At 35.1% G+C, this 14,823-nt stretch overlaps 1 protein-coding gene across 1 annotated transcript in view; it reads right to left on the bottom strand.

Annotated features, from left to right (window-relative positions):
- Positions 1–368: 368 nt before the first annotated feature.
- LOC145291935 (uncharacterized) overlaps positions 369–14,823 on the bottom strand; it is a 53,205-nt gene continuing 38,750 nt past the window's right edge. The window contains exon 2 of the mRNA XM_080137853.1: positions 369–1,161. Within this exon, the coding sequence (XP_079993979.1) occupies positions 518–1,161 (644 nt within the window). The 3' untranslated portion in view covers positions 369–517. The remainder of the gene's footprint in view (positions 1,162–14,823) is intronic.

The raw sequence follows: 14,823 nt of genomic DNA, 5'->3' as shown, positions 1-14,823 counted from the left end.
CCGCCAGACTACTTCGTTTAGTCATACGTCGAGTACATCACTAACATGACCAGCACCAAAGGCAGACTAATGGCCGCTATCTTCCTAGTACTCGCCGAACTCCCGCCAGCACTTGTGGAAAAGGCATACTCCAACCTGTATCAAAGCGGTGATTGAGGTTGATAGCAGCTTCATTGAGTAGATATCAGCTCTACCATATAATCAATTTATCTGAATTGAATTTTTCAATAAACGTTTTAAAATAAAACGGTAGTGTTAGGGCGACACTTTTATCGTTCCACCCTTTGCATGTCTATTGATTATTTCATTGTTTTCCCGGGTTTAATAACATGAATATAAACATGAAAGGAATTAAAAAACAAAATCTATTCATTTCTCAATTTTTTGCTAGAAATGTTATCGGTGGTTGGCGTTTCTAATCGTTCGAAATAAACTCCGAAATGCGAAACTAATAAAAATGATGTTCATTAAAAATCGTCTCACCGTTAAAAAAAAAAATAAAGTTTCGTTTCTTCTTTTATAACAAACGTTCAAGTCCACCGGATTCAAATTCAAGCCAACTCTCGTCGCCGCATTTTGGAGGCATTTCCTGAACATCCGGCTTCCAAGGTAAATTCCATGGATAGAAGACGGGTGAACGTAATTTAGTTTCAACACTTCGTGTTCCATCACCTTTTTTCAAAACTTCTTCGAGTTTAGCTTCTTGCTTTAATCCCACGAGCTTCTGTAAACAAGTGATTTCCGACCAGGCGTTATCCAATTCCATTTCTGCGCTGATATTTTCATCATAGTAGTACTTCTTTTGATATTCGGAATCTGTAATATTGTCGCTACTAACTGAGGACTGCTGGGTATCATACAAGGCGTCGTACGCGGTTTCGTCATCTGTGGACAATCGGGTTCCGGATTCATGTCTCGATTTAATTGCACTCATTTCCATCCGAATAGCGGCCATTTCACTTTGAGTAAGAGCCCGGGATTTCTTTCCATGATATTTAGGGGGAGTTACATCCGGCCACTTACTTTCCAAACATGGGGCGACTTTGGGATAAAGGCTATAAATGCACCGTCTCTTGCAATAGACGTACGGATGGGTTCCCTCGAGTCGGATTGGCTGATGGCTCTCAATGAAGCACCGGACGTCCGCATTACCGGCAATAACTGAAAAGGAAACAAAAAAAATATTGATATGATTAAAGAATGTTTATTTATTAACGGACTGTTATCCTCATCTGCATAGTTGTTGTTCCGCCATGTTTCCGCCAATTATTTTTCTGACCTTCTTCAGATGGTTAACTGCGGCTGGATAGGAATGCTGGGTCTTTTAACCGTATTCTCTGTTTAGAGACTCGGCATCCCTATCCCGTCGCGGTTAACCACCTGAAGAAGGTTCGAGTAATAGTTGACCAAAACTTGGTGAAACAACAACGACTATGAAGGTGAAGATAACAGTCCGCTGATAGATAAATATACATATTACTCATCTCAAAGAATCCCAATAAAATAATATATAATAATTAAAGAAGTTAAATAAATAGGACAGTCATCAATAGTATATAATAATTAAAGAAGTTAAATAAATAGGACAGTCATCAATAATCTCTATATAAATAAAATGAACTCATTTTTCCCCCGTCTGATTTTGACCTTAATAGGATTAAAAATCAAGATATTTCATGCAAATATAATATGCACAAACGACAGAACAATATCTGAGGTGTGTTATAGGCTTATTATTTCTCAAATTCCTCGATAATCTTAGATTTCTATACTTTTTCTGCTGAGAAGTCACGGCCAAAATCGGTTAAGATCAATGGAAGTGGTAAAATATTTTCTCTCTAATAAATTCCTCCTCTCCCTGCCACCACTTAACACCGTTTGGGGATCGTTCACAAGGAACAGTTGAGAAGAGAACACTGGTTTGGCTTCGTAGTTCTTTCATGTGAAGTTATTTAAAATCACTAAACTAAGCTGCAGTGCTCTGTGGCGTAGTGGTTAGCGTGCTGGACAATTCACATTATATTTTCACGTTCGCGCCGACCTACCGTAGTCGTTTTTTTTTTTTTTTGTTTTTTGGTTTTTTTTTTCCTAAACAACTGGAATGGACTTTTCTTGGTGGCCGAACTGTTAACGTTGCAGAATTTTTTTTTTTTTTTCACACTTTATTTTCCTACTTTTATTCATGACTCCGGGTTTGATCCTTCCTACTTACCTACCATAACATTTTTTTAAACTCCCCCCCCCCCGTCCCGGAAACAAACACTCGGGCAACGCCGGGTACCCCCGCTAGTATATAATAATTAAAGAAGTTAAATAAATAGGACAGTCATCAATAAAAAAAAAACAAATGATCAAAATCTACACCTTCCAATTCGACTAAAACTTATTTTAGTAAAAACTAAACAAAATTATACCATATTATGTCAAGCATGATCGTTGTGTTTCGTCAGGTGTTGAAATTCAATACTTTTGTGCAACAGTTTAGTACTTGTACTGGGCTGGTCACTGAAGTTTGGTGTCTGCACAGATGCTGCACTCAAATTAATTGCCCTAAGTTAATGGAGGGGGAAACCCTTCTATACTAACGCCGTTTTATTTTTGCAGAATCCCCTTTTGAGGTGAGCTGGTTATCCCACATTCAACCGGCCTTGTGTCACATTTTGTTTCGTGTTTTTTAAAAATGGCGTTTATCAGGTTCTGCCTTAAAACCCTCATATATATATATATATATATATATATATATATATATATATATATATATATATAGTAATTTATAATATATATATATGGCGATTAAGCTACACTGAATATTCCGCGTTTCATCCACTCTAGGACTCTACAGGCACGTTTCATCCACTCTAGGACTCTTCAGGCTTATGCGCATAAGCCTGAACAGTCCTAGAGTGGATGAAACGCGGAATATTCAGTGTAGCTTAATCGCCATATATATTTTATAAATTACTAACTAGCTTTACCTACGTATTGAGCACTTTGGAAGTAAATACTTAAAGTTTACGCATAAATCTATACTTTCGTATATTAATTTTATGTGAGTAAATGAAGTAGTTATATATATATATATATATATATATATGTATATATATATATATATATATATATATATATATATATATACCCACACATGTATTTATTTTTTCAATTTTTATGATGATCTTATTAGTGTGCAGATAAGAAAAATAATATAAGTTCCATGTGTAGTTGGAAGTTAGCCGCCCTGTTGCTTTTCGTCTCTCAAGGAATACATCATCAGGAGTTATGTGTGAATATTCCTGCGGGTAGTGCCGGTAGGTTTTCTTATATAGTAGCAGCAGTGAATGCGTACGATCTGTGAGTGCTCAATGTGGGAGAGATGGGTGCCCAGTTCTGTCGTCAGGGCTGGGTCAGGTATGGGGATACGACAAGCATTTGAGTGTGTTTTAGCTGGATTGGAATGCGATTTGATTGGGGACAGGTTTGTGTGTTTTAATGTATATAGCTTAATGTATTTAACTTCTTGGCGTTGGCTGCGTGGTGTATTATTTGTGTGTTGTTGACAATAATTTCTCTAACTGTGGAGGTGGGCCAGTAATGTTATTTTTTGTAAATGTAATATTGCACTTGATTTTGTATTATGCATGGTAATAGGATAGGGTAATCGTTGTAAACCCGATAAATAAATACAAAATATAATGCAGAACTCATGTATAATACAGAAGCAAGTGAAATATTACAACATTTACAAAAAAACTGCCCCTTCTCCAGCGTTAGATAAATTATTGTTAGCAACACATAAATGAAGATATATGTGTGTGTATGTGCGTGTGTGTGTGTGTGTATATGTGTGTGAAAGGAGTTCAAATTTTGAAAATAATAATTGACAACATGTATTGTTCGCACTCAAGGAATTCAAGATAAAGATAATTATTTCTTTATTCCATGGAGTTTCAAACATTGCCTTTTTTGTTCAGAAGAAAATTAGTTAGCAAAAGAACTTTTATATAGACTACCTATAATTTTACTGCTAATCACAAAAATTGAAAGCTACAGAGTACAGAAATCATATCATAAAAAATATATTACAGATTTAAAAAGTATTCACATTAAAGTCCCCGTATTTTTTTTTGTTTTTGTTTTACTCGCGTACATTCCTAACAAGACGTATCGTCACTTGGACGTAAGGGGATACTCTTTGAGACTATGCCAAGGAAAGGTTACCAAGATGTTGGTTTACATTTAAACTTCTGCATATCAGTGCAGTCAGAGAAGCTGGCAGGGGGAACAAAATTCAAAAGTATAGCTGTTCAAGGGAAGAAACTGCTAAGCACTTGAAATTTTAGATGCAAGTTACTTGGACATGGGTCAAACATTTTCATTTAATTTGAGCCCAAAACTATAAATGTTAAGCAGTCAAAATTGGCGTCAAAGTTAAAATAAATTTGACGTCTGCAGCCTCTACCAACTTTTCTCTATGATAGGTAAGGAAGCCTATTATATAGAAAGGCATTCCCGTACATATTCACACTTTTTAATATATACATATGCACATAAAGTTATGAACAGTACATAGGACCCGAGCAAAGCCGGGCTGAACTGCTAGTATATCTATAAAAGTGAAAATGTGTGTGTGTGTGTGTGTGTGTGTGTGCGTGCACGCGTGTCTGTCTGTGTATGTGTGTGTATACATTTCCCTACATACCAACTCTGTCAATTTTCGGTCTACAGACTCGAGATTTGGCATAAGGGGTAGTGAAATTTGTCTGTTAAGGAGCCAAAGGTCAACAGTTTCACCTTTGAGAACTATACCAAACTCCACCGCCAATTTTGGATCTAAACACTTGAAAACAATTAAAAAGTTTGATCCTTGTCCAAAGAACCTATATCTAAAAAGATATAGGTTCTTTGGACATGGATCAAGCTTTTTAATTTGATTTGACCTCAAACAATAAATGCTCGGGTGTAAAAATTGGGGTCAAAGTTTTAAAAAAAACTTGACCTCTGCGGTCTCTACAAAATTACTCAGCCAATTTTTGGTCTACATATTTCAAATTTTATATAAAGAGTATTCAGACATAGGTCAAGCTTTTTAATTGGTTTTTAGCCGAGAATTTGGCTGCCAAGCGGACAAAGTTCAAAAGATTTTATATTTGTGGTCTCTAGCAAACTATTCAGTCAATTTTAGCTCTAAACATTTGAAATTATACATAAAGGGTATTCAGACAAGCTTTTTAATCAGTTTTTGGGCGAATGTTTCGCTGCCAAGAGATCAATGTTGAAAGAGTTGACCTTAACAGATTCTACCAAACATCTCCGCAAATTTTTAGTTTAAACACTTGAAATTTTAGATGTAGGTTACTTGGACATGAGTCAAAAATTTTAATTTGATTTGAACCCAAAACAGTTAACATTAAGGGGTCAAAATTGGGGTCAACGTTAAAAGAAATTGACCTCTGCTGTCCTTGCTAACTTTTCTCTATGGTAGTTAAGGAAGTCTATGATATAGAAAGACATTACCGTACATATGCACATAAAGTTATGAACAGTGCATAGGGCCCCAGCAAAGCCGGGCTGAACTGCTAGTATATATATATATATATATATATATATATATATATATATATATATATATATGTATATATATATATATATATATATATATTAGTCGAACTGCTAGTATATATATGTATATATATGTGTGTGTGTGTGTGTATGTGTGCGTGTGTGTGTGTGTGTTTGTGTGTATGAGTATGTGTGCATATGATAGTGTGTGTTTGTGAGAGAGCGAGAGCGCAAAATCTAATACATAAAAAGCTATATCTCTGTCTGTGTTTCTGTCTGTCTGTCTTTATGTTTTAAAACTCTACCTCCCTCGAAATTAAAAGTCACAGAGCGGCGCTAGCGGCCTCGATTATTAGATTTTTACAGACCGTTCTATTATGGGTTTTTAGCCACTTAAAATAGATTTTAATTCGTCAATAATTGGTCAAAATTGAAAAATCGTTATACATTTTGTGCATTCATCTTAGTTTATTTTTAATTTTTAATCAGTTCATATGCTTATCGTCCACATCAGCTTTGAGAGCTACAGTCTTGGTTTCGGTTTCCCTTCAAACTGCTTTTACCTAAATACTTTTTTTTTTTTTTTCACTTTTCAAATCACAACTCTAGAATAATATATACGAAATCTGGACAAATTAAAATACCATATTTAAGCGTATTTTACGACCGGGCAAAGCCGGGCACTCTTCCCCCCCCCACACACACACATATCCACACACCCGCTAGTGTAGGATAATGAATTTTGGCAAGTCATTGATGCATAGTGAAGACATGAGCAGGTGTGTGGAAACGTCTCAATCTTTTCTACGGCACTCACGCACGCACGCCCAATCGCGCACGCTCAATCGCGCACGCGTGTGATCCGTGTGAATGGGACAAGGTCCGAGAGATGGCTGATGTTGATCCGAAAAATAATGATAAGTCATGTTGGCAGGTTGTCATGGAAACGCCCCGTTGACACCGACTGGCCACCGAAATGTATAAACAGGAAGTTCGCTGATTATCCTGATCGCTAGATTTCCTCATAGCAGAATACAGTACCTATCTCTCTCTTCTTCTTTCTGTTTCTCTCTCTTTCATATATATATATATATATATATTTGTGTGTGTGTATATGTATGTATGTATGTATGTATGTATGTATGTATGTATGTATGAAAAACGTGGTAGTACAATTTAGTTGCTTTTATTTACATGAGAGTCGCCGGTTATCAAGGCCCAGAGGCCACTCGAGGATAAGGGTGATAAAGTATATATTATTCATTGTGATTTTAGCGTAGCAGGCATTAGTGAGAATTTTGTAACTTGGATTACTTAGGGGGACGGTTCAATAAGAACTTGTTCACGTTGGACTTGCAGAAAATCAGATTGTAGTCAGCTGGAAAGCAGGCAAACGGAATAGAGTTCCACAGGCGAGCAGTTCTAAGAAAGAAGCCCTGTTCATGGAATCTACGTTTGTGTGTAGTCCATCATCTCTATATAGGCCGATATCCGTAGTATCAAATATGCTTGTGAGGGTATATAGAATGAACAATCCCACAAGATCTTATGCCTCTGCAGAATCCCTGGCACCCATCGCCAAATCCAACTAGCTATAATAAAAGACTCCAACAAAGTCAAGGGAGATAAATTTAAGAAAATCATACACAAGGAAATGAAAAACTTAGGCCTAAAAGTAGACGTATTAGCTAACATAAAAATAGCAAACTTCCTGGACGTCACATTAAATTTAGAAAAAAAAAAACACATATGAACCCTACTTAAAAGATAACGCTACTCCAATATACGTAAACCCTAAGTCCAATCGCCCACCATCAATTATAAAACAGATTCCTAACTCGATCGTAAGTAGACTCATCAATAACTCAAGCGATGAAAATGCATTTAACAGGTCAAACAATATCTATGAAACAGCCCTAAAAATAGTGGATACAGAAATATTGATATCAAATATAAGCAACAAAATACCAATAACTATAATAAAATTAAAAATAGAAGAAAAAGGAATATAATCTGGTATACGGCCCCATACAATCAAATGTTAAAAACAAAACTTGGCAAGAAATTTCTAGATCTTATCGAAAAACACTTTCCCGCAACCATCCCCTTACACAAAATGTTCAATAAAAATACTCTAAAGTTATCCTACAGCTGCTGCGAAAATTTAGAGATGATAATTAAAGCACATAATAACAAAATATTAAATAAAAACAATGTAAACAACAACAAAATAAACAATAAAAAAGTAGACATCATGACAAAAATAAAACTAACACAAAAAACACATATATAACTAGCATAAATAATAATAATAATAATAATAATAATAATAATAATAATAATAAACCAACTCCGGACAACAACAACCATACAAGAAATGAAAATAAAAATACTAATAACGAACAAGATAAATGCAACTGTAGATACCGCACACTTTGCCCACTTCAAAATAAATGTCTAACCAAAAGCATAGTTTACCAGGCCACAATATTTGTGAAAAAAAAAACCCGAATAACAAGAAATATTACGTTGGTATGACTTCCTTAGATTTCAAAACTCAATATTATGACCACAAAAGTACATTCAACTATAAAAAACGCCGTATGAAAACAGCGTTAGCAAACAAATACTGGGAACTCAAGGAAAGCGGATGTTCGCCGGTAGTCGAATGGAAAATAGTAAGACAAGCAAACACCTGTAGAGACCTAGACGACCCATATAGACTATGCCTTCATGAAAAATTTGCTATCCTATACTTTACCAACATCTATTAAACTGTAGGAGAGAAATAGCGAACAACTGTGTTCACAAGATAAAATTTACTCTAGGATAGAGATACAAAACAACTTTAAAACTTACAAAAACAATAGAAAATAAACAAATAAATAAATAAAATAAATAAACATGCATATACATAAACTATCACACATATATATTGTATATATATATGTATATATGTGTAAATATGTAAATATATATGTATACTAACATGAAAAAATAAAAAATTAAAAAAACTTAACCTAGATTTAAAACAGGTCAAGACACTAGATATCCAGGCTAAATAGAGCACACACAAAGAATCAGGTCAACCAGATGTCAAATGGGCCTTTGTCCTGTAAGTGCATGTTCATTGGCTGATAGAAAGGGCGCGGTGGATACTAGAAAGCTGATTGGCTAACTAAAATCTCAATAGAAGTTGCGTATATAAAAATGACAGACAATCACAGAGTGGATGAAACGACAGACAAACACAGAGTGGATGAAGCGCAAAATATTCAGTGTAGCCATATATATTTTATAAATTTTCAACTAGCTCTACCTACGTATTGAGCACTTTTGAAGTAAATACTTAAAGTTTACGTATAAATTTATACTTTATTATTTTATTAATTTTATGTGAGTAAATGAAGTAGTTATATATATATATATATATATATATATATATATATATATATATATATATATATATATATATATATATATATATATATTGTTTAAAGCCAGTTAGATTAATCTAGAACGATTTGAAAGTACTCGGACTTATAACAAATATGGCAATTACAACAGCCAGTTCCTGCTAAAAGTGAAGACCGTTATTCAGAAGCATTACTAATATATACTAGCAGTTTAGCCCGGCTTTGCTCGGGCCCTATGTACTGTTAATAACTTGCCCTGCGTGTGAATACACTTAATGCAAGATTTCAAATGTGCAAACCAAGTTTGTTTGAGTAATTTCGTAGAGACCGCAGAGGTCAATTTTTTTTAATTTGACCCTAATTTTGACCCCTTAACGTTTATTATTTTAGTCTCAAATCAACGTACAAAGTTTTACCCATGTCCAAATCACCTACATCTAAAATTTCAAGTCTTTAAACCGAAAATTGGCGAAGGAGTTTGGTAGAATCTGCAAATGTCAATTTTTTAACTTTGACCTTTTGGCAGCCAAATTTTCTCCCCAAAACTGATTAAATTACTTGCCGCATGTCTGAATACCCGTTATGTATAAATTTCATACGTTTAGACCAGAAATTGGCTGAGTAATTTTGTAGAGACCGCATGGGTCAATATTTTTTAAACTCTGGCCCTAATTTTGACTCCTTAACATTCACTGTTTTGGGCTCAAATCAAATTAAAAAGTTTGATCCATATCTAAGTAACCTACGTTTAAAATTGAGTTTTCAGAAGTCAAATCGTCGAACTTTGACCTTTAGACAGCCAGATTTCTGGCCGAAATTCGATTAAAAAGATTTTCCCAAATCTCAATAATCCTGATGTCAAATCTCGAGTTTCTAGACCGAATATTGACAGAGTTATTTGGTAGGAAATGTACACAGACACACACGCACAGACATTTTCACTTTTATAGATATATAGATAGGTGTGTGTGTGTGTGTGTGTGTGTGTGTGTGTGTGTGTGTTCATAGAAAAGCCTGATAATATTTTAACACACCTTGTAATTCTGTTGATAAAATTAACGCCAACCTCAAAATTTTGTTCGAAACTGTATGTTGTTTTCATCTCGAAATAAAATACCGTGAATGTTATTTCATTTGTTTAACACGAACCGTGATTACAAGATAAACTACATGTGTACGTTCGTATATAAACACGTCCAGGATGTTTATAGTATCTGAGAATGTAATTATCTCTTGCCAATATATATATATATATATATATATATATATATATATATATATATATATATATATAGTCACCCACATACAGTACTGTTTCGCTGTTTCACAGCTCATCAGAGCGGGTAGACAGGCAACTACCTCAAGCCAGGATTGATACCCGACCGTCTGTACGATAGTCAAGGCTCCTAACCATTACGCTATTGGCGGCTGCTGAGCGAGTAGTTAGTTTAACGATGTTTTGATATCGTCCGAAATACCTCCGCTCGATTTGTTTACACAAAGAGCATCGCTTATATGCTAATAGTAATTCGTGTATCACTTTTCAATATGCTCAACTCAAGATAAGGAGCATTATAGTCATCCACATACAGTACTTTTTATCTCATGTCAATTCATATAAATACACACACACACACACACACATATATTTATATATATGTGTATATATATGTATATATATGTATATATATATATATATATGTATATATAGGTATATATATATATATATATATATATATATATATATATATATGTATATATATGAATATATATATGTATATATATGTATGTATACAGTGATGATCATATTTATTGGCACGGTAAAATAAAAGTTAAATTTTGTCTAATAAATTCTAAAAAAGGGATTAAATTAAAGAAAATAACAAAGTATATTATGTATTTTTAACTGGCCTTTCCGATGCAGCAATCGGATTTTAGAAAAAATAAATAACAAAGGAACAATAACCATAATTGCAAAAAACCCTTGTTCAAAATTATTGGCACGGCTTTGTTTTTCTTTTAGTATCAGTATAATATCAATCAATTTCCGGTTTACGTGCTTTCTGAACTTTTTTATAGCCATATTATGCTTGTTTAACGCTAATTCAGTGAATAATTTTTTTCAGATAATTTTTAGATAGCGATTTATTTAAACTATTATAAGTGACTAAATTATAATTTTCAATCGCCATGGTTAAAACTAAGGAACACAGCGAAGACGTCAGGAAGCTTGTTGTAGCATGCCATACCAATGGGGAGGGCTATGATAAGATTTCAAAGAAGCTAAACCTTCCCAAATCCACTGTTAGAGCCATAATAAACAAGTTCAAATCGCAAGGCCACGTTATGAGTTTAGAGGGTAGAGGGAGAAAAAGGATTCTTTCCCCAAGAGATGAACGGAAAATTGTTCGACAAGTAAAACAAAACCCAAGGATCTCTGTTGGGGAGATTGTTGATGAACAGAGCACCTCTGGAGTGAATGTATCTCGACATACAGTTGGTAGAGTTTTGAAGAGAGCTGGTTTAAAAGCATGTCGTCCGAGAAAGACTCCCTTATTGAAGCCTATGCACCTGAAAGCAAGGCTAGCCTTTGCAAAACGTCATATTGATAAAGATGTTGCATTCTGGAAACGTGTTCTATGGACTGACGAAACGAAAATAGAATTATTTTGCCATAATAAAGTGTCTTATATTTACAGAAAATCTGGCGAAGCTTTCCTGCCTAAGAACACCATACCCACAGTGAAGCACGGTGGAGGCAGTTTGATGTTTTGGGGATCCTTTGCTGCCTCTGGACCAGGGCGACTTGTTAAGAACACAGGTAGCATAAAAAAGGAAGATTATGTTAAAATATTGGATGAAAACCTGAAAGACTCTGCTAAAGAGCTCTCACTTGGTCGTCGTTGGTGGTTCATGCAAGATAATGACCCAAAGCATTCGGCTAAACTGACTAAGAAATGGCTTGAGGACAATCATATTAATGTTTTGGAGTGGCCATCACAAAGCCCAGATCTTAATCCAATTGAAAATTTATGGAGAACATTAAAATTGAGGGTAATGCAAAGGAAGCCTAAGAATCTTATTCAATTGGAGGATTATTGTCAGGAAGAGTGGGCTAAAATTACTACTGAAGAGTGCAACAACTTGGTTGTAAACTATGAAAAGCGACTGAGGAAGGTAATCAAGGCCAAAGGCTATACAATTGATTATTAAATAAATCGTGCCAATAATTTTGAACAAGGGTTTTTTGCAATTATGTTTGTTGTTCCTTTGTTATTTATTTTTTCTACAATCCGATTGCTGCATCGGAAAGGCCAGTTAAAAATACATAATATACTTTGTTATTTTCTTTAATTTAATCCCTTTTTTAGAATTTATTGGACAAAATTTAACTTTTATTTTACCGTGCCAATAAATATGATCATCACTGTATACATACATATATATACATATATATATTCATATATATATGTATATATATGTATATATATATATGTATATATATACATATATGTATATATATGTATATATATATATGTATAAATATGTATATATATGTATATATATGTATATATATGTGTGTGTGTATATCTATATATACATGTGTATATATATATGTGTGTGTATATCTATATATATGTGTGTATATCTATATATATATATGCATATCTATATATATATATATGCATATCTATATATATATATATGTGTGTGTGTGTATATATCTATATCTATATATATATATATATATATATATCTATATATATATATATATATATATATTCTTTTTTTACATTTTCACCCCAAACAAGGCACATTGCCACTTATGTGTAAGGGGCTACTATCAGGGACAGCAACTACTGGGGCACTATGTAGGGATTTGGGCAGCAAGATATCGGTTCACGTTACACTTGAACTTCTGCATGTCAGTACAGTTAGAGAAGCAGGGACCTGGAATGGAATTCCAGAGTCTAGCGGTTCTGGGGAAGAAACTACTGGAGTAGAAAGATCTTTTACATCTAGGGATCTCTACTGCGTGGGGTAGGATTTAGCTGCCTGTCGGGTTTGTCGAGGGTGTCTATGTCGTGGGGGCACAAGTGTCTGCAGTTCGTCAGAGCATTCACCATTAAAATACTTGGAGAACAGGCTGAGGGATGCAACGTTTCGTCGATGGGACAGAGGCTGAAGCTTAGATGCCAGTTCAGGGCCTATCAGATTGGCGACTCTCTTTTGAACCTTGTCTAGGAGCGAAAGACTAGCAGCAGATGCACCAGCCCAAATGTGATAGCAATACTCCATACATGGGCGAATGGTGGCCTTATAGAGGTACAGGAAACTTTCAGGGGCCAGTAGTTTTCTAGCACGGTAGAGAGAGCCTACCTTCTTCGCAGCGGCCCTGGCAATGTTTTCAATATAATTGTTCCAACTCATGTTTCCTGTGAACGTTAGGTCACGCAGTTTGAAACATGTACTCTCAGATAGGGAGTCACTGGCAATTGCTATTGGTGGAAGAGAAGATTTCTTGTAATTATTGAAGGAAACCAGTTTAGTTTTGGCAGTATTGAATGTGACCATCCATTTTTGTCCCCATTCCACTACAGATTGGCGGTCATCCTCTAGTGTTTTTGCAATTTTTTTATTTATGCGTTCATGTGTTTTCCTGTCTTGCCTGTTATAGTGTGGTGTCATCAGCATATATACCCATCTCAGAGGCAGTTTTGTCGGGGAGGACATTAATAAATATTAGGAACAATACAGGTCCAAGGATAGACCCCTGAGGCACTCCCGCATTTATATCACACTGTTTAGATGTACGACCGTCGAGGACAACCTGGATTTTTCTCTTATCTAAGAAGGATTTAATTATGTTAAGTATTCTACCAGTGATACCGTATGATTTAATTTTCCTGAGGAGACCCTCATGCCATACCCTGTCAAAAGCCTTAGATATATCTAGAGCTACCGCTCTGCCCTCTCCCGCTTTGTCCAGTGAATGGTATATACTTCAGAGATATGAGTGAGGATGTCTGCTGTGGAACCGGCTTGTCTAAATACATATTGCTGGTCAGTCAGAAGTTTAGCATATGTAAGGTGACGGATTAGAGCATGGTTGATTATGGTCCCAAATATTTTTGCGAAAAGTGGGAAGAGGCTGATGGGGCGATAATTTGATGGGTCAGTTCTTTCGCCAGAATTCTTGAATACTGGTACCACAGAAGCAGTTTTCCAACAGCCCAGAAAGCATGATTCATGAAGCCATTCGTTGTAGAGTTTGGAGAGAATCGGAGCAACTTCGGCTGAGCACTTTTTTAATGGCACAGCTGGGATGAGATCAGGTCGACATGCTTTTGAGGTGTCAAGGCTTTTTATGATAGCATGCACCTGAGCAGGGGTGATTTTTAGATAGTCTAGCGTGGCGTCTGTCCGCAAAGGAACGTCAGGCAGGGGTTGGTTGGAAGGGTCCAGTGTGGAGTTGGAGGAAAACCGGTTTGGCAAGCATATTAGCCTTTGTCGGTTGCTGAGCAAACAACCTTGTGATTGTTGGTTAGTGGAGGAATTGTTGATTGCCCATTATTTACTACACTGTTGTAGATTTTCTAGAAGTCACGAGTTCCTAATTTTTGTGCTTCGATGCGTTTTTTAGCGGTTTCAGTAAATTCTCTCTTAGCTGTCGCCATTTCCTTCTTAACGTTACTTCTAGCTTCTATATACTTCTGTCTGTTTGAACAGGACTTTATATATATATATATATATATATATATATATATATATATATATATATATATATAGAGAGAGAGAGAGAGAGAGAGAGAGAGAAAGAGAGAGATATTTAGAGAGAAAGAGAGATAGA

Source organism: Euprymna scolopes, chromosome 13 (assembly GCF_053919585.1).
Source record: "Euprymna scolopes isolate OS-2025 chromosome 13, ASM5391958v1, whole genome shotgun sequence".
Lineage (NCBI taxonomy): Eukaryota > Metazoa > Mollusca > Cephalopoda > Sepiida > Sepiolidae > Euprymna > Euprymna scolopes.
The sequence above is the reverse complement of the archived record's forward strand: the minus strand, read 5'-3'. Positions and strand labels throughout refer to the sequence as shown.